The sequence below is a fragment of the Acipenser ruthenus genome, chromosome 20 (genome assembly GCF_902713425.1).
Source record: "Acipenser ruthenus chromosome 20, fAciRut3.2 maternal haplotype, whole genome shotgun sequence".
Classification (NCBI taxonomy): domain Eukaryota; kingdom Metazoa; phylum Chordata; class Actinopteri; order Acipenseriformes; family Acipenseridae; genus Acipenser; species Acipenser ruthenus.
The window spans coordinates 10054117-10074361 of NC_081208.1; the positions used below are offsets into that span (position 1 = coordinate 10054117).

The window sequence follows — 20245 nt, forward strand, 5'->3', positions numbered from 1 at the left end:
CATCAGAAAGAGAGCAAGACCATTCCTTCTATCACCAGACGGGACAGCTTGGCCAGGGACCTACTGTAGTGCTACTGTGTGGAGCTGCTATTTACAGGGTGCACTGAGAAGGTCTCTAGTTGTTTCCCGCCTCCTGGATTTTGAGGTACATCCAGACTTGCTCAAAAAGACAACTTTAGAGCACTCAAGATATACAGTGAAACTAAAAAGAGACAACTGAGCATGTTTCAAGCAGTCTTATTTGAACTTTTACACTTATAAAATGAAGGAGAAAGAAATACACTTTCTTTAGAAATGTTTGTCTAATTCTAAATAGTTTCAGTGTTACTGAAATGTTGCTGCTAATAGACATCCCTCTCAAGTAAAGACACATTATGTATGCTAAAGATTTGGTGCTGGTTTGAAATCACGGTGGCTGGTAGATTCAGTGAAAAGATTCAAACTTTCTCAAACCCTTCTCTTAGCTCCTATATACATTCCACACTGGTCAGTACAGAAGTGCTCTCTTTCTGCTGTCAATCTACAGTATGTTCATCAGTAACCACCTTGTAAGCACAGACTGATAGTTAAATGCTTCCCATTCTAATGCAATAAATACTTACACTATTATTATATAATAATAGAGTATTATACAATAATAGAATAATAATATCACTATTGGCACCACTCAGGGCTGGCAGGACCTGCTTCCCTAACAGTCGTCTATATTAAGACAGATAAACTCCTGAATGCACTTTTTGTATTGCTGCTCTGTGGGGCTGCTGCTGGGATATTGACCTGGCTGTCCGAAAGGGCCTTCAGTCTCCCGCATCTCCTCGTTCATCCGAGCCAGCCTCAGCCTAGAGAGAGAAAGAGAGGGAGGACAGAGAGAGAGGGGAGGGGGAGAAGGATGGGGGGAGAGTGAGAGGGGGGACAGAGAGAGTTAGGGAGCAGAGGGGGGAGAGTGAGAGGGGAACAGAGAGAGAGAGAGGGAGGGGCAGAGAGGGGGGAGAGTGAGAAAGGGACAGAGAAAGAGAGGGAGAGAGAGAGAGGGGAAGAGTGGGAGGGGCGACATCGAGAGAGAGGGGGGAGAGAGGGGAGGCAGAGAGAGAGAGAGTGAGAGAGATAGAGGAAGGAGAGATAGAGGAAGGAGAGAGAGAGAGCAATTCATCATTACTGTGCTTCGTTCTGAGTGGCTCTCACTGCAATTCATCATTACTGTGCTTCGTTCTGAGTGGCTCTCACTGAAATTCATCATTACTGTGCTTTTTTATTTTATGATATAAACTGTGAGTTCCTGAGTTGAGGAATCCTAGTTGCCTGCCATAGACATGTGTCACATAGGAGTCAGCTCCTGTGGATCAATAAAGACCATGCTATCAATATCAAGACACTTTGGCTAATCTAGCCTATGCATGGCTGTGGCAGCCAATTGAACTCAGGTAAAAAAAAATACCATTTAAAAAGCACTTACACCCTATAGTAAAAAGTAAAAAAATGAAATAAAATAAATAAAGTAAGAGGTGAGGGGACAGTAAAATAAATAATCGAACTGCAATTGAAAGAGCAGCTCTTCAGATGGGAACTCTGTGCTCCAGAGTAAAGGAGATCAGACAGCTCTTTGTAGGTAATTCTGTTTGTTCAAATCTATCCTATTTAAAAGAAGACAGTTACTAAATATCTTGGCCCCTTCCACCATTTTCAATCTATAAAATAAACACAAAATCATTTCAAATGAGAAATGTTAAGGCTCGAATTCTTTTTCAAAGTCTTCAAAGAGACAGTGAAAGAGACTTCTTTTTGAAATGCTGTGAAGCTTCAGCCAGATTGCTCACAGGGTGACGATGTCTGCGTTAGCAGCTTGGACAGCTATGCTGAGGGGGTCCTGCCCATCCGCATCTTCACCGTGCTGATTGGCTCCTCTTTTCAGAAACAGGCACACTTGACTGCAAGGAAAGAAAGCTCCAGTGAGCAAGTCATTGTCAGCAGTGATCTCTCTTACAATCTGCATTGACGCCTTCAGGCTGCTCAGTGCAGCTTGTAATGTGCAAACAAGCTGTCAGCTATGGCAATGGAAATGTAATGCTGTTCAACTGAAGAGTCTAACCTTTACTGAAAAGATGCAGCACTGCACGGACTCTATTTAAAAATGAAGTCTTCATTATTTATGGTTTAACCCATATTATCACAGTTGATAACATATGCTGAAACTAGAAATCTCAACAGCTTGCACTAAACAATGTCCTTACCAAGTTTTATCACAACTGGATAAAGGTTTATCAGATCTAGGCAAAAATGTGTGTATTACAATAGATCATCCACTACAGAACAAGGAGCAGTGGTGCTTTTGTGACTCCACTAATCTGATTTTAGTTTGATGCTCCAGCCACAGCACAACCAAACCCGCCCTGGAGACTTACCCAGTGTGTCCCAGATACGTGGCGTGGTGAAGGGGGCCCCTTCCTCGGATGTCTCTTTGGTTAACGTCAGCCGCATTCTGCAGAAGGAACTCGCAGGCTATTAAAGAACCCTGTAGGACCACCACAAACACAATGGAGGCCATTAAACACAACTTTAGATCATTATAGTGAGGATGCATTCATAAGGGTTCTGTATAAAACAGGGGTGTTCATGCTGAATAGTGATTGCATTATTCAAAATGAGCCATATGTGAAATACTTATTGGAATAATGCGTTGAAGAAGGGTCTTTATCAGCGTTCCACTGAAAAGATTATTAAATATACCTAAATATTGATACAATTACCCAACATCTATCAATCAGCCTAAAAATACTATATAATAAATCCACAAAACTTACTAAGCTGTATGTGTTCTGAATTGAAATGAACAGTGTTGCGAAGTACAATTGATCTAAACGTTGGTGGATTTAAATACAGACGTCCTTTAAATCACTAAATAGAACTAAATATGGCTTTTTACATGTTTTTGCAGATAGACACCAAGAGGGCTGCCTGTTAGAGGCTTGATTTTCATAACGTTGGTTCAGATTTCAATGACCTCAGTGCTGGTAATTGCACTGTGTAGATGAATGTCACGGAGCTTGTTTTGTGCCAGGTTCTTACCCCAGTAACCGCTTGTATGAGAGGGGTCTTGTTCTCATCTTCATCGTTAATCCAGTTGACGTCAGCTCCGTGAGCCAAGGCTTCTGCCATGACTGGCATGTTGCGAGCCTGGGCTGCCTTGTAAATGAGCATCCCCGGGGTCAGCTCCCTCAGGTCCTCCGTGTCCGATGCCTCCTGCTCAATCTCAGCCTCCCCGCTAGACTCCTCGGAAACCCCACATTCTGAAACCAGCACATACAAGCCTGTAGCTGCCCTTTCTACACAGCACTGATCCGAGTGCACTCACTGCTCTGCACACACAGCACTGATCCAAGTGCACTCACTGCTCTGCACACACAGCACTGATCCGAGTGCACTCACTGCTCTGCACACACAGCACTGATCCGAGTGCACTAAATGCTCTGCACACACAGCACTGATCCGAGTGCACTCACTGCTCTGCACACACAGCACTGATCTGAGTGCACTCACTGCTCTGCACACACAGCACTGATCCAAGTGCACTCACTGCTCTGCACACACAGCACTGATCCAAGTGCACTCACTGCTCTGCACACACAGCACTGATCCGAGTGCACTCACTGCTCTGCACACACAGCACTGATCCGAGTGCACTAAATGCTCTGCACACACAGCACTGATCCGAGTGCACTCACTGCTCTGCACACACAGCACTGATCTGAGTGCACTCACTGCTCTGCACACACAGCACTGATCTGAGTGCACTCACTGCGCTGCACACACAGCACTCATCCGAGTGCACTCACTGCTCTGCAAACACAGCACTGACTGCACTCACTGCTCTGCCCTTCCGCTTACATAACAATAAACTGACAAGGGGATTGAAGGGCATAGAGCTAACAGAACAATTCTAGTACATTGTCTCTAATGTGTATTACTATCACTTTTTCCATATGAAAGAGGTACACATTCTATTACATGTGTATTTGTTTTTTAATGACATTTTCTTCATAGCATTTCCTATAGACAATATAGAATGCTGCTCTTCCCACTGAAAGCTCAGACCCACGGGAGCTGCTTCTGGGACTTCAGCAGAAGCACAGCATTGAAGTGTTTGCACGGAGCTTCAAATAAATCAAATTCACCTCTACCATAATGTGTGATTTTTCATATAGGAATTATAGCCACATATTAAGTTTTCTTAGCACCATGTACTTTAGAAAAGAAAATTCAATTTTTCTCCATATATCTAAAATGGTGACCTTTGAAATCATAATAAATAAAGCCCTGAGTAACAAACCCTCCTCATTACTATATTATTGAAGCCATTTATAAAGGGCACTCCAGTCAGAACGGACGTGTTTCTGGTGCACAGCTAGCTAGAACAATGGAATTTGTGGAAAACTCTGAATGTCAATGTCAGTTATGTCAGCTGATAGATAGGCCTTCGCAGATAATAACAACGTGAGGCTTTTCTACAGCTCTTTGTAGCTTTGTACTTGGAACCTGACTCAGCAATCTGAAGATATCCTCCAAGAACAACACAGCCAGTGCTGAATGGAACTCTTCTTACAATGCCAGTTCAACCACAGAACCTGGGGTCTCGTCATCTTTCAACTACAAACAGAGCATCCCTGCATTGCTTTTACAGGTAAGCATACACTGTTGGTACATTTCCTTTCTAAAAGCCAGTCGTGGGCCTTTACGACATTCATCCTTTTCATGATAATATTCCACTTTATCATTATTGTATTCTGCATTTACCATTATTCAGTGTGGACAGATTTCTGTCTTTCTTTATTTCACTCTTACTATATATGCCCCTATAGACTCCAGTAATGGAACCTAGCAGAGCTCTGTGAAGCAGGCCTGGCTCTATAGCCAACAAGCAAGTTGGATTTCCCCTGTAATGCACTCACCTTCCTCGGTGACGCTGTCAACCACTGAACCGAAGACCAGGATATCTGTGCTGCCATCTGTACTGCCTCCCAGACCACTGTCACTGCTCAAACCTGCAGGACCAACACGGGACAAACCAGGGGCTCTTTAATACAGCCCTCCAGCTGGACAGCAGATCAAATGAGGGGGCTTGAATGGAGGGGTGTCTACAAGGATGAAGCATGTTAACAATGTATCTCCTCACTGAAAGGGTTATAAGGATGAAGCATGTTAACAATGTATCCCCTTACAGAAAGGGTTATAAGGATAACGCTTGTTAACAATGTATCCCCTTACTGAAAGGGTTACAAGGATGAAGCTTGTTAATGTAAACTCAATTTTTGCTAATCTGTGTTTTTCACTAATTCGGGCTCAAGATGGTCCCAATCTGCACAGATTAACAGGGTTCTACTGTACTGAGAAAATGAAGATGGTAAAACATGGGGGTAGCACTGAATAGTCGACTAGTCCAATAGAATAGTGACGGTCGCCCTCAGAGACGGGTAGTGCATGTGATGTTGGCTTGCTTGTCGCTGATGCCTGTAGAAGCAGGGTTCGTGCACTCACTGCGTGGTCCGGACCCCGTGTCGAAGTAGGAGAAGAGGGAGTCGAGTTCATCAGGACAGAAGAGCGAGTCCCTGCGGAACTTCCTCTCCAGAGCAGCTGCTGCAGGACACCAACACAAAGGTTAATTAACCATGCAATCAGGGAAAGGCTCGTTAGCGAATTAGAAAAATAACTATCTAATCATCATGCACCAAAAAGTGCCAGTTAATCACCCGCAGTGACAGCGAGATGTTAATCCGACTGGTGGGCTAAATACCCTGCAAGCCTGTGGCTGCTGGATTACTGTGAGCACCTTAGGGAAGCTAGTGTAGTCTGTCTGCTCCTGGTTTGTAATTATCTGCAGAGCCCGACAGGAATCTGTGTTTAAAATGGCATTCTTCCTTCTAATTATACCAGCTTCATTACTCTTATTTTTACTGTGTGAAAAAGTGCTACTTTAAAGTACAATAATAATAATAATAATAATAATAATAATAATAATAATAATAATAATAATAATAATAATAATAATAATAATATAGAAACACTAAAATTAATTAAAATGCAATGATAAACGTTTCAACTGCAACTTTCTCAATGCCTTTAAATGTTGGAATGGTTGCATTATTATTTTACTCCCAGAAAATATTTCCCACTTACGATCCCCTCCTGCCCCACCCTTGCATCTTTATTTTATTCCTCTCTTTCTACGGTTGCCTTTGCCACTCCTGCGTACGTGAATAACTAGCCACTCCCACCTCTGCAAGCTTGATTTCCCATTTGAGGATAATTAGCTCAATGTGACCCGGAAGAGACCAAACACACATCTATCAAACACACATCTATCAATCACACATCTATCAATCACACATCACACATCTATCAATCACACATCACACATCTATCACTCAACATCTATCAACCACACATCTATAAATTACACATCACACATCTATAAAGCAAACATCTATCAATCAATCACACATCTAGCAATCAGGGCTCCACGCCCCAAAACAACACACAGTGCATCTTAGCCCAATCCAACACTTGAAGACATTGAAAAAGGCAGAGCTGCACTGTACCTGATTTGACAGGCTCTGTACACCGGGCTCCACCCTGGCAGAGCATCTATCAACCACACATCTATAAATTACACATCACACATCTATAAAGCAAACATCTATCAATCAATCACACATCTAGCAATCAGGGCTCCACACCCCAAAACAACACACAGTGCATCTTAGCCCAATCCAACACTTGAAGACATTGAAAAAGGCAGAGCTGCACTGTACCTGATTTGACAGGCTCTGTACACCGGGCTCCACCCTGGCAGAGCTGCACGTACCTGATTTGACAGGCTCTGTACACCGGGCTCCACCCTGGCAGAGCTGCACTGTACCTGATTTGACAGGCTCTGTACACTGGGCTCCACCCTGGCAGAGCTGCACTGTACCTGATTTGAAAGGCTCTGTACATCGGGCTCCACCCTGGCAGAGCTGCATTGTACCTGATTTGACAGGCTCTGTACACTGGGCTCCACCCTGGCAGAGCTGCACTGTACCTGATTTGACAGGCTCTGTACATTGGGCTCCACCCTGGCAGAGCTGCACTGTACCTGAGACGAGGGTTGCTGGGGATGCGTTCCCCGCTTCCTGTCTGTATCTCCTGCGTGTGGCTGGTACTTTGGTGGAGCTGTTGTGTCTCTGGCATTTCTTCACGCTCCACCGGCGTGATTTCTGCTCCACTTCCCTCAGAGCCTCTACAATGGGCATCTTCTTCAGGAACTTCTTCTCCACATATTTGGCTTTGATCCAAGCCTCCTTCTCCTGCCTAAACAGTGACAGGATGAGAAGAGAGAGTAGGGGCACTGTGGCCTTCAGAATATGGACCCTGCAACATGGGCTCCCTGAGTGGCTCTGCTCTTAGCGGATTTACAAGAATAAAACTATAGACATAAATACATTCGCTTGTACGATTACAATGCGATTCACTTTGGAGCCGAACCAGTATCATGAATATTATTTTCAATAAAGTTTATAATTCAGCACTGTTGATATGTGTTGCACACAAAGGTATCAAAATGAACTTCTTGTGGCAGCAATGCATTATGGCTTCTTTGTGTAGCTTGCCAGGGAGATTCTGGTTATTATTGTATAAGCTAACCAATCACCAATCTATTGGATATTTACCTGTAAACGCATGCACATACCTTATTGGTTTGCTGTTAATCTTTCTGTTTAAAAGACTTTATATTAGCTTTAATTCAGGTCATATTCATTCACTTCCTGTGTTTAGGTAATAGGACCCCTCCTAACCCCCACACAATCCAGTCAAGGATGGAGGCATATTATCTGTGACACAGGAAGTGGCTTCATCCAGTGAAAATGGATGAAAGGTTATTATGCGTTTAGCACTGCTTTAAGAATCGGAAGCATGTACCTTGAACTGGAAGACACCGGCTTCTTGAGGCCAAGCTCTTCGTACCTGGGTTCATAAATGTGGTTCATAATATTGTTGCCCAACTCACACATCAGCTGCAGAAGAAAAAGACAAATGTTTTCAATCCTGTACAACGAGCACATCAAAGTGAATCGACCAGGTTTGATATCATAGGAGGAACTTTACCTTCAGTAGCTCTGGTTCCCAGGAGTCTAAAGTGAGCGAACGGACCTTGGAGCAGTGAACACCCAAACTCCTAGAACAAAAACATGATATATTATATTACAACATAGAATCTAAAATAAAATAGAGTGGTAATCAATTATATATCACAATGTTTTATATAAATATATGGCCACTAAACAGATTCATTTAACCCTTTACCTGTAAATATATAACATACAGTACTGGGCTGTTACCAAATACCAGAGAGAATGACAGGGCAGAAGAGAGCAGCACACGAGGGGCTGGCAAGGGGCTGATAAATACCAGAGAGAACGACAGGGCAGAAGAGAGCAGCACACGAGGGGCTGGCAAGGGGCTGATAAATACCAGAGAGAACAACAGGGCAGAAGAGAGCAGCACACGAGGGGCTGGCAAGGGGCTGATAAATACCAGAGAGAACAACAGGGCAGAAGAGAGCAGCACACGAGGGACTGGCAAGGGGCTGATAAATACCAGAGAGAACAACAGGGCAGAAGAGAGCAGCACACGAGGGGCTGGCAAGGGGCTGATAAATACCAGAGAGAACAACAGGGCAGAAGAGAGCAGCACACGAGGGACTGGCAAGGGGCTGATAAATACCAGAGAGAACAACAGGGCAGAAGAGAGCAGCACACGAGGGGCTGGCAAGGGGCTGATAAATACCAGAGAGAACAACAGGGCAGAAGAGAGCAGCACACGAGGGGCTGGCAAGGGGCTGATAAATACCAGAGAGAACGACAGGGCAGAAGAGAGCAGCACACGAGGGGCTGGCAAGGGGCTGATAAATACCAGAGAGAACAACAGGGCAGAAGAGTGCATTTGTTCTTTTTAGTTTTTTCAAACTGCTTGTGGAAATGACTGTTATTCCCAAGCCACACTTCAGTCCAGGGTATACAGCCTGGCAGTGTGGTGCCAGCCCACACAGTCTCTAACCTGGAGTTATATAACTATACTGTGTGGGGGCAGGGCAGACCAGCATAACAGAATTCTAATTCTGTCACCTCTCCCATTATTGTTTTTACAATTCCTATCTTCTGTGCATGGGAACAAACCGCCTATAAAACACGGAGGAAGTGAGCTCTGATTCCTGTCTGGTAAACTGATTAATTAGCAGTCCAGTCCACTCTCCTGGCTGCTTCCACTGTCATGTTAATGGTAATTACTTACGCAGTGACTGAAATCCCTGTGCTGTATCTGGGCAAGCATTGAACCAGCAGCATGCATTAGAATGTATTGCCATACCTTTTTTGTTTATCGCCGGGGGATTCTTAAGCACATCGCTAGCAGGAAGTGTAAATATTTAACGTCTTGTTTAGGATGTCGAGGTTTGCGGGATGAAAACGCAGAAATAATTGTACAGCCTCTTGTATTGCTCAGACCACAGAGTATGTTGTTGATGCTGAATCATTGGGATCCTCTAGGAACTACAGTAGCTACTAGGAACTGCACAAGCACTGATGGGCCACCTCCAGTTCTAATAATTTGGGCGTTTTTTATTTAGAATAGGGCATACAGTATGCTTTATTTTTGAAAGTAGTACCAGATATCATGTTTAAAATGAAAATACTTGTTTGTTATGAAAAACAGGCCAGATTTAAGAAATGTTTTTGTTAGCTACTACTTTATATAAGCTTAGCTCATGGGGGACAGGGTGAGTGAAATGAAAGGACTACAGCTATGGCCAAAAGTTTAGCATCACCTAGAATTTTAGGGTTGAGATAATTAAACAAAACCAAAACAAAAAACAAATTATATGAACATAAATTAGATATTTTATTTAACATCATGTAATCAAAGAGTCTCCCGGAAGCCATAACAGTAGTGCAGTATTTCATGTTAGATTCTGAATGAAGTTGCTGGGATAGTGAGTGAAGTGGCTGGGAGAGTGAGTGAAGTGGCTGGGAGAGTGAGTGATGTGGCTGGGAGAGTGAGTGAAGTGGCTGGGAGAGTGAGTGAAGTGGCTGGGAGAGTGAGTGAAGTGGCTGCGATAGTGAGTGAAGTGGCTGGGTAGTGAGTGATGTGGCTGGGAGAGTGAGTGAAGTGGCTGGGAGAGTGAGTGAAGTGGCTGGGAGAGTGAGTGAAGTGGCTGGGGGTAGAGTGAAGTGGCTGGGATAGTGAGTGAAGTGGCTGGGATAGTGAGCGAAGTGGCTGGGAGAGTAAGTGAAGTGGCTGGGAGAGTAAGTGAAGTGGCTGGGAGAGTGAGTGATGTGGCTGGGATAGTGAGTAATGTGGCTGCGATAGTGAGTGATGTGGCTGGGATAGTGAGTGAAGTGGCTGGGAGAGTGAGTGATGTGGCTGGGAGAGTGAGTGATGTGGCTGGGAGAGTGAGTGAAGTGGCTGGGAGAGTGAGTGAAGTGGCTGGGAGAGTGAGTGAAGTGGCTGGGGGTAGAGTGAAGTGGCTGGGATAGTGAGTGAAGTGGCTGGGATAGTGAATGAAGTGGCTGGGATTGTGAGTGATGTGGCTGGGATTGTGAGTGATGTGGCTGGGGTAGTGAGTAATGTGGCTGCGATAGTGAGTGAAGTGGCTGCGATAGTGAGTGAAGTGGCTGGGTAGTGAGTGAAGTTGCTGGGTAGTGAGTGATGTGGCTGGGAGAGTGAGTGAAGTGGCTGGGAGAGTGAGTGAAGTGGCTGGGGGTAGAGCGAAGTGGCTGGGATAGTGAGTGAAGTGGCTGGGATAGTGAGTGAAGTGGCTGGGATAGTGAGTGAAGTGGCTGGGAGAGTGAGTGATGTGGCTGGGATAGTGAATGAAGTGGCTGGGAGAGTGAGTGATGTGGCTGGGGTAGTGAGTGAAGTGGCTGCGATAGTGAGTGAAGTGGCTGGGTAGTGAGTGATGTGGCTGGGAGAGTGAGTGAAGTGGCTGGGAGAGTGAGTGAAGTGGCTGGGGGTAGAGCGAAGTGGCTGGGATAGTGAGTGAAGTGGCTGGGATAGTGAGTGAAGTGGCTGGGATAGTGAATGAAGTGGCTGGGATTGTGAGTGATGTGGCTGGGATTGTGAGTGATGTGGCTGGGGTAGTGAGTAATGTGGCTGCGATAGTGAGTGAAGTGGCTGCGATAGTGAGTGAAGTGGCTGGGTAGTGAGTGAAGTTGCTGGGATAGTGTGTGAAGTGGCTGGGTAGTGAGTGAAGTTTCTGGGATAGTGTGTGAAGTGGCTGGGTACTGAGTGAAGTGGCTGGGGTAGTGAGTGAAGTGGCTGGGATAGTGAGTGATGTGGCTGGGATAATGAGTGAAGTGGCTGGGAGAGTGAGTGAAGTGGCTGGGATAGTGAGTGAAGTGGTTGTGATAGTGAGTGATGTGGCTGGGAGAGTGAGTGAAGTGGCTGGGAGAGTGAGTGATGTGGCTGGGAGAGTGAGTGATGTGGCTGGGGTAGTGAGTAAGGTGGCTGGGATAGTGAGTGAAGTGGCTGGGGTAATGAGTGATGTGGCTGGGAGAGTGAGTGAAGTGGCTGAGGTTGCCAGTGAGGTGTGTACCTGTGGATGCCCGAGCACTCGATGCACAGCAGGATGCCCAGGTTGATGCTGGCCCAGCGGGGGTCTGCCTGGCCACAGTCACAGCACACCTCGTTCCCCGGGATGGACTGGACGCGCTGCAGGATGCTCTCCCCTTTGAGGCTGCGGTCTCGCGAGTCGCTGGCAGAGTCGATGCTGCTGGTGGAGGGGGAAGCGGTGCGGTCCAGCTTCTGTGAGACACAGATCACAATGAGAACTACCAGAGCAACCTGACATATCCCAGCTAGCATCATCTAACGAATGGGTTCATTTCTACTGTAATCATAAAATACAGATTGGACAGGCACTGTCTGAAATCGAGTGGTCAGTGTCATTAATATGGTCCAAGATTGTGAGGAGAAGTCTCCAGCTGAAATGTAGGAGATAGTAGCAGTAGTGGTAGCACTAGTCGACTAGTCGAATAGAACAATGACAGTCGCCCTCAGAAACGGGTAGTCGAATAGAACAATGACAGCCGCCCTCAGAAACGGGTAGTCGACTAGAACAATGACAGCCACCCTCAGAAACGGGTAGTCGAATAGAACAATGACAGCCGTCCTCAGAAACGGGCAGTCGAATAGAACAATGACAGCCGCCCTCAGAAACGGGTAGTTGACTAGAACAATGACAGCCGCCCTCAGAAACGGGTAGTCGACTAGAACAATGACAGCCACCCTCAGAAACGGGTAGTCGAATAGAACAATGACAGCCGCCCTCAGAAACGGGTAGTCGACTAGAACAATGACAGCCACCCTCAGAAACGGGTAGTCGAATAGAACAATGACAGCCGCCCTCAGAAACGGGTAGTCGAATAGAACAATGACAGCCGCCCTCAGAAACGGGTAGTCGACTAGAACAATGACAGCCACCCTCAGAAACGGGTAGTCGAATAGAACAATGACAGCCGCCCTCAGAAACGGGTAGTCGACTAGAACAATGACAGCCACCCTCAGAAACGGGTAGTCGAATAGAACAACAACAGCCGTCCTCAGAAACGGGAAGTCGAATAGAACAATGACAGCCGTCCTCAGAAACGGGTAGTCGAATAGAAGAATGACAGCCGCCCTCAGAAACGGGTAGTCGAATAGAACAATGACAGCCGTCCTCAGAAACGGGCAGTCGAATAGAACAATGACAGCCGCACTCAGAAACGGGTAGTTGACTAGTCGCCCGTCACATGCTTATGAAGTGATTGTGAAGCACGCGGTTTCAGGTTTCACAAACAGCAAAGTATTACAAAACACTAGTTAACAAATAGAGCACTAGACATGATCAAATACATGGTTTATTAATATATTTCATTAAAGTGGCGACTAGTCAACCGATTCAAGTATTCAAATGCTTAATAACATGTTCTTACAAACTAGAATGGTTTACAGTTAGGATTTTTCCCCACATGCCTTAGGTTTTATTCCACTGGACTGCTTTGATTACACTAGCTGAGAGAGCTTTCCAGAACAGTGGAAGCAATTTTGTAAGCCATTAGCTTGGTTAGTTATTCAAACATTTGCTTTAGGCTTTGACCCTGAAAAGGCATCCATCACTGCATTCAGCGCCATAAATCATTCAGACCTCCCAAAGCAATCAATAGTGTACAACGGCCAAATCAGCGAGTGTCAGATAAGACAGGCAGGGGCACAGTATACAGAATTTAAAAACCTTGCAACTGGTATATTTACCTTTTGTTTCGTACTAAAACATGAAGCATGTACTACTATATCTATTAAAGCATCTTCAAATTAATTTATTTTACTGCACGCTTTATATGATGTTTGCTGTCATTCTAGCCGCTCTTATTGTAATTACTTAAATATTTCATTTTTATTTTTATAAGTCTTCAATGTGCTTTGATCATTGGCTGGTTCCACAGACCCTGATTAGCACCATCTAATGCTACTGTAGGTAAAGTGCCCAAGATGAATGCTAATCCAGGTCTTTGAAACCAGCCGTATGAGTTCAGGAGCTGCTCTTCACTTCCACTTGCCTGCCATAGACATGTTAGTAACACCAGGACCCTCCACCCTGCCCTGAACCCACCTGCCTGGCATGCAGTCCTGGGCCTCAAGCACAGAAAGCCAGTTTACACAATGCTATGGTGGTTTTGTGATAAAGCAATACATCAATAACAAGCCCTCTCTCTGTCAGCAGGGGTTCTGTCTCTAACACACTGGACCCAATCTGATACTGGCCAGGTCCTCCCTGCCGGACACTCACTTGGATGCAGTAATTGTCCGGGCTCTCCCTGTAGGCAGAGGCTATGCTGGCCTGCACAGCGTGGATCCAGGCCTGACGCAGCTTCTCAGAGTCAGCTTGCAGCATGCAGCTCCTGCAGGGGAAACACAGGGGCAGGGACTGTCAGGGAGTTACTCAGAGTGTCAGGGGAAACACAGGGGCAGGGACTGTCAGGGGGTTACTCAGAGTGTCAGGGGAAACACAGGGGCAGGGACTGTCAGGGGGTTACTCAGAGTGTCAGGGGAAACACAGGGGCAGGGACTGTCAGTGGGGTGCTCAGAGTGTCAGGGGAAACACAGGGGCAGGGACTGTCAGGGGGGTACTCAGAGTGTCAGGGGCCACTTGGACTGTCAGGGAGGCACTCAGAGACTGTCAGGGGGCACTTTCAGAGACTGTCACGGAGGCACTGTCAGGGGGGGCACTTTCAGAGACTGTCAGGGAGGCACTCAGAGACTCAGGGGGGCACTTTCAGAGACTGTCAGCGAGGCGCTCAGAGACTGTCAGTGGGCACTTTCAGAGACTCTCACGGAGGCACTGTCAGGGAGGGCACTTTCAGAGACTGTCACGGAGGCACTGTCAGGGGGGGCACTTTCGGAGACTGTCACGGAGGCACTGTCAGGGGGGACACTTTCAGAGACTGTCACAGAGGCACTATCAGGGGGGGCACTTTCAAAGTCTTCTTACTGCCAGGGAGCTCACAGTTCTTTCAGGGGCTTTTTTTGTAGTTCCATTACAGCAAAGAGCAGTCATTAGTGCTTTTTTCCCCCTAGTCCCATTATGAGGCTCTAGTGTACATGCTTGGGGCTAGAACAGGTAGCCAAGGAAAGTCATGTCAGCAGTCATTAAGCAGTCAAAGAACCAGCATTGTTATCATAGCCTTGCTTTCATTAATCTCTAAGCTATTTTAAAATAGAATGGAGTGCAACTGACCGATACTGGCAGTAATGGTTTGGCTTTAAATACCATGTAATATATATCATGTTCAGTAGGAAAAGCCATTCCTCTCATTTTTAGTATTTCAACAAAGTAAGTTACAGTCCTGCAAAACATTTTATTCCAGTATGAAATTCACTGCAGCATAAGTGTGTGATGGAGTGGTCATTACCTGCAACAGGCATTTATAATTATACAATCATATAGATATGTACATGAAGGAGTGCTATACCCCTGTGCACTATGCAGGAGTGCTATACCCCTGTGCACTATGCAGGAGTGCTATACCCCTGTACACTATGCAGGAGTGCTATACCCCTGTGCACTATGCAGGAGTGCTATACCCCTGTGCACTATGCAGGAGTGCTATACCCCTGTGCACTATGCAGGAGTGCTATACCCCTGTGCACTATGCAGGAGTGCTATACCCCTGTGCACTATATAGGAGTGCTATACCCCTGTGCACTATGCAGGAGTGCTATACCCCTGTGCACTATGCAGGAGTGCTATACCCCTGTGCACTATGCAGGAGTGCTATACCCCTGTGCACTATATAGGAGTCCTATACCCCTGTGCACTATGCAGGAGTGCTATACCCCTGTGCACTATGCAGGAGTGCTATACCCCTGTGCACTATGCAGGAGTGCTATACCCCTGTGCACTATGCAGGAGTGCTATACCCCTGTGCACTATATAGGAGTCCTATACCCCTGTGCACTATGCAGGAGTGCTATACCCCTGTGCACTATGCAGGAGTGCTATACCCCTGTGCACTATGCAGGAGTGCTATACCCCTGTGCACTATGCAGGAGTGCTATACCCCTGTGCACTATGTATGAGTGCTATAGTCCTATGCACTATGTAGGAGTGCTATACCCCTGTGCACTATGTAGGAGTGCTATACCCCAGCCCAGAAGGGCATTTTTGTCCTTACTTTGTTGGGGAGACGACTTCAAAGCAGAAGCGGCGCTCAATGTCCTCACAAGGCTTGACTGAGCAAAGCCTCAGGTCCTCCACCACCACAGTGAGTGAGTCCTGCAGTACAATAGGAAACACACAGTCAGCTGCAGCAGCTGCTCCTCTTGGGAACATTATGTAACCATTCCATTAACACACTTCAGGGATTTGAAGAGCAGCAACTCTTCTGTCCTCTGCCATTAGCTTATTTAAACCACCCACCTACATCTGTACAAAACAGAGTTGCAAAGGACAATTCTGATTTGAATAAGGTATACATTTAAGGGGCCTTGCCTTTAGTTTCTTCTGGTACACCAGCTGGCTGTTCTGTACTGAGAACCACCGCCTAGAACAAGAAGATGGGATGAGTTATTGAAATCTGAAGCCTCTCAAAAGCACAGTGCTGTTGATGGATCTCTAATGATTTCATCTTTGGGAGAAAGCATGTAAATGAATGTTCATTAGGAGATGCACGACACAGTCATGGGAATTCATTCAACACAAGCTATTTCACATCTATCATCATAAAAGAACTTTGAGGGCTAGAGACGAAAACGGGTCTTCTGTTTTCTATAAATGTTAAGACAGAATCAATGGAGTCCAGTCTACTGGGAGATGCTCACCTCCTCCTCATGCTGAGCCTATAGAAAGGCTATCTGAGTCAAGGGTTAGCTTTCACAGTGCTTGTGTTCTGAGCTTTGAAACCAATTGATCTCTAATGAATGATGATAAATGTACAACCTGATTCTCAATGAAAGCCGTCCAGGGCTTATTCTCCATGTCTTTGTAATTAAAGAAAGCTCCCAGTTTACAGCTACACCAGTGTACAGAATGATCTGTTTTAGGCTTGGTCCTAGTCACTGAAGGGTGATACGAGTGTGGACACTTCTCAGAACACCTGTGCCACACTGGAAAGATTGTATTCATTTATAAACTGTAAGCTTGAGTGTCCTGTTCACTGAACTCTGAGTCCCAAAAGCAAGAATGAAACGTCCTGGGAAGAAGGACTGAAGGCTGCAAAGTGCTTCGTGCATTCATGCAAGCGTCAAACAGATGCTTTATTAGGACTGGATTATCATTTCTAGTGCTGGGACGAATATGGTGTTCATGTCTGAATAGTGTTTGAATGTATATCCATTTATTATAATTTGTCCCATATTACAGTTTAATAAACTTTTCAGAGTAAAAGTAAGAGGTAAAAGGAGAGTAGAATGCAGTAGAATGTTGTTTATTTCCGATGTCATGTATGCATTCATTTCCTCTAGATGATATCTTTTTGTCGTTTTTAAATTCTGTTATATAAAAGGTTTGTTCAAATATTTTTTCGAGCACTAGTAAAGCCCACACATACTATTATATTTACACTATAATATAATCATTTGTGACTTTCAAAAGTTAACAAATGTGTCAATATAGCACCAAAAACTTTAACCAAAAAAAAGGTTGATGACCATGCAATCAAATATTTAACCAGTTTTTCCTAACTGAGAATAGCTACAGTAAGCCTTGCCTTTCAAAAAGACAGCTGGCTAAAATAAAAAAAGCATCCAATATGCTTTAAAAATGTATGTAGCTTTAGATCTATCTAATCACACATCCGCAGCATCCTTCCAGCATCGTACATGTACAAACTTACGTACAATAGTGGTGTACTGTTAGCAATAATCAATAGTGCTGTTAAATATCTATACACCAGTGATTACTAGAGTGCTGCTTACTCACACACCCAACTCATCCCTCTGCTTTCCAGAGTCACTTCACAGTCAACGCAACCCTAACCATACATTACCAGGGACAAAGAGCCCAGTTTCAGCATGTATTAGAAGTCTTTTTATAGACAGCATTTCAGTGTCCGACAGAACTGATAAAAAGACCTTGCAAGTTCACTGAAGATACAGTACTTCTGGTTAACGATTTTATGCAATATGTTAAAGTGTTGCAGGTATGTATGTATGCTGTGCTAGTTTTGCATGCATTCAGGGAATGGATGTATTTGTCTCATTAAATCTAAAGTGTACGTAAATGCCCACTTTTTGGGAGATAATTAGTTGCATATCTAGGTAATGCATGTAATAAACAAACAAGAAATGTAGAAAGTAGATTATACATCATGTATATCAATTAAGGAATTGTCAGAATTCCATCTTATATTGCGTATAGATGTCATCCTGTGCATAGAACACAGGGCACAAGTCTAAAGAAAATGCAATAATAGGTGTGTAGGGTGTTTCAGTTTGAACTTCCTCTCACCTATCTCACCATCTCATAAAATAAGAGACATCCAGCATACAACACAATAACTTCTACAAAAGAAGTACATTTTGTCTACATATTGTGATCCTGTGTTGAACACAGCCCAGTGTGCGTGCTTGTATTCACGTGTACCCTTTGGGAAGACACTAGTTACCTGTTCCATGTCTTGAAGGCATTGCTGGCTCTCTTAAACAGGTAGCCTTCCACGACCACTCCATTAGAGGCGTCCACATTGAACTCTGCTTTGGAGTCATCGTAGGAGAAGTCCTGCAAATTCAAGCAGCAGAGTAAGAAACATGCTGGAAATGAACACGGCTGACCTAGAATCAATACTGAGGATTACCCCGAGTGAAGGGACTGGGCCAACAGCTTCACTGACATTTACTTCAACGACTAGCAATAACACATTGGATTCAAAGGGTGTTATTGAATTTAGATGAATTTAGAACCAATGCAGTCAGAGTAAAAAAACAACTTTAATACATATGTCACACTTCCATCTGCCACTGGAACTGACTTGAAAGTTTAGGATTGCAGGCTGGCAGGACTCCATCTCTCCACGCTGATGGTGGAAGTTCCCTAATGAGTGTCCAGTGTGAAGGACAGTGGGTTTTAAATCTCAGCCCGCAGAACAATCATAAGTATGCAGGACTGTGAATATATTATCAAGTCATTGGTACATTGCATTTCTGTCATTGTTTATTGGTGGGATCACTTTCTTCAATGTCGCTGTATATAAATAGTGCTCTTTTTTTCAGGTGTGGCAGGCATGTGTACCAGTCTGTGTTATATAAATAATTACAGAACTATGTGCATAGCACAATTACAAGGATTCATAACAGGAATAGAAAATGCCCACACTGTAATATACATGTACATTTAAAATAAAAAAATAAAAAGCATTACAACAGACTAGATTTAGTGAAGACTGATCATTTCACTGCAAGGCTTTTGCTGCTGAAAGCCGATACAGAGATTCCAGCACGTGTGGTGATCAAGTATTCACAGTAATTCATTGAAATCTGGGGTTTACACACAAGTTCATTTTCAAGGTTAAAAGACCCTATTGCATGGAAGATTTTATGGCTTAACTGTCTGCGAAATAAATGCTCATATCAACGAGGTGAAATGTTGCCAGGCAACACATACTAGTTAAGTCTCATTATTGCAATGGCTTTATATATGATTGGATAGGCAAGCCTGCCAGCAATGCTGTAATGAGCTCCCAGAGAAAACGATTTGATCCAAAGGGACAGGATTAGGTCATTACTTGTAAAGGGACTGCCTTACATCAAATGAGATCACTGCATATTTTAGGCAAAATATCACAAGTGCTGGGGAAATGTTTGCGGGATGCCTTGGGCATTATTTTATAAACAAAGCCCAGCAGCGCACATGGCTTTCGATACACTTGCAGGATGACCAGAGATGAGGAATGAAGCCATACCTGTGCTCAACTGTCATTATTTAACCATGCCACGCTTCCAGCTACAGCTGACTTGAAAGTGATTCCGAATCAGACTTGTTCATTCCTATCAGCAGCAGGCCAGTTTCAATAGGGTCTCTGTCAGCCCCAGTTAGGATTGCAAGCTGGCACAGCTCTCCACACTGATTCTGTCAGCCCCAGTTAGGATTGCAGCTGGCACGGCTCTCCACACTGATTCTGTCAGCCCCAGTTAGGATTGCAAGCTGGCACGGCTCTCCACACTGATTCTGTCAGCCCCAGTTAGGATTGCAAGCTGGCACGGCTCTCCACACTGATAATGGAAGTTATCTGATGAACGTCCAATGTGATGGAAGCGAGAGGCAGGTTTTAAATCTTGGACTGCAGACTGCATATGTAGGTAGAAGAGCTGTGCATCTATTATTCAGGAAGGGGATGTTGGCTGTTGGCTCATTTATAATAAAACATTTCTAGGGACCTGAGCTACTGTAGATTCAAACCCATGTCCTGATATAAACAGCAGGGGGAGATGGTGAATCACCCTGACTGGAGTCTCCTGCTGTATAAAATGAATGATTGCTGATTCCCATGCAGTTGCATTAAACAAATGAATTACCACATCACAGTAGGAAGGGGTTATAATTAAACTAGTACATCACAGCCCTGGAATTTGAATATTTAAACACAATTTGTTTAAGATTAAGGCACTACACTGTTTTAAACTCGTACCCAAAAGTAAAACCTTTTAACTTAAAAAAAAATAAAAAAATAAAAACACAACTAAATAA

The 20245-nt window shown here is 44.6% G+C and overlaps 1 protein-coding gene across 1 annotated transcript in view; it reads right to left on the reverse strand.

Annotated features, from left to right (window-relative positions):
* The window catches only part of LOC117425708 (arf-GAP with coiled-coil, ANK repeat and PH domain-containing protein 3), a 185592-nt gene that overhangs the window by 8797 nt on the left and 156550 nt on the right, over positions 1 to 20245 (reverse strand). The window contains exons 11-24 of the mRNA XM_058993464.1: positions 18168 to 18280; positions 16055 to 16106; positions 15738 to 15838; positions 13853 to 13964; positions 11621 to 11829; positions 8137 to 8206; positions 7951 to 8045; positions 7127 to 7341; positions 5530 to 5628; positions 4944 to 5036; positions 3064 to 3284; positions 2400 to 2509; positions 1815 to 1925; positions 778 to 839 (exon numbers count right to left, since the gene is read on the reverse strand). Coding sequence (XP_058849447.1) covers positions 778 to 839; positions 1815 to 1925; positions 2400 to 2509; positions 3064 to 3284; positions 4944 to 5036; positions 5530 to 5628; positions 7127 to 7341; positions 7951 to 8045; positions 8137 to 8206; positions 11621 to 11829; positions 13853 to 13964; positions 15738 to 15838; positions 16055 to 16106; positions 18168 to 18280 — 1663 coding nt within the window. The remainder of the gene's footprint in view (positions 1 to 777; positions 840 to 1814; positions 1926 to 2399; positions 2510 to 3063; positions 3285 to 4943; positions 5037 to 5529; positions 5629 to 7126; positions 7342 to 7950; positions 8046 to 8136; positions 8207 to 11620; positions 11830 to 13852; positions 13965 to 15737; positions 15839 to 16054; positions 16107 to 18167; positions 18281 to 20245) is intronic.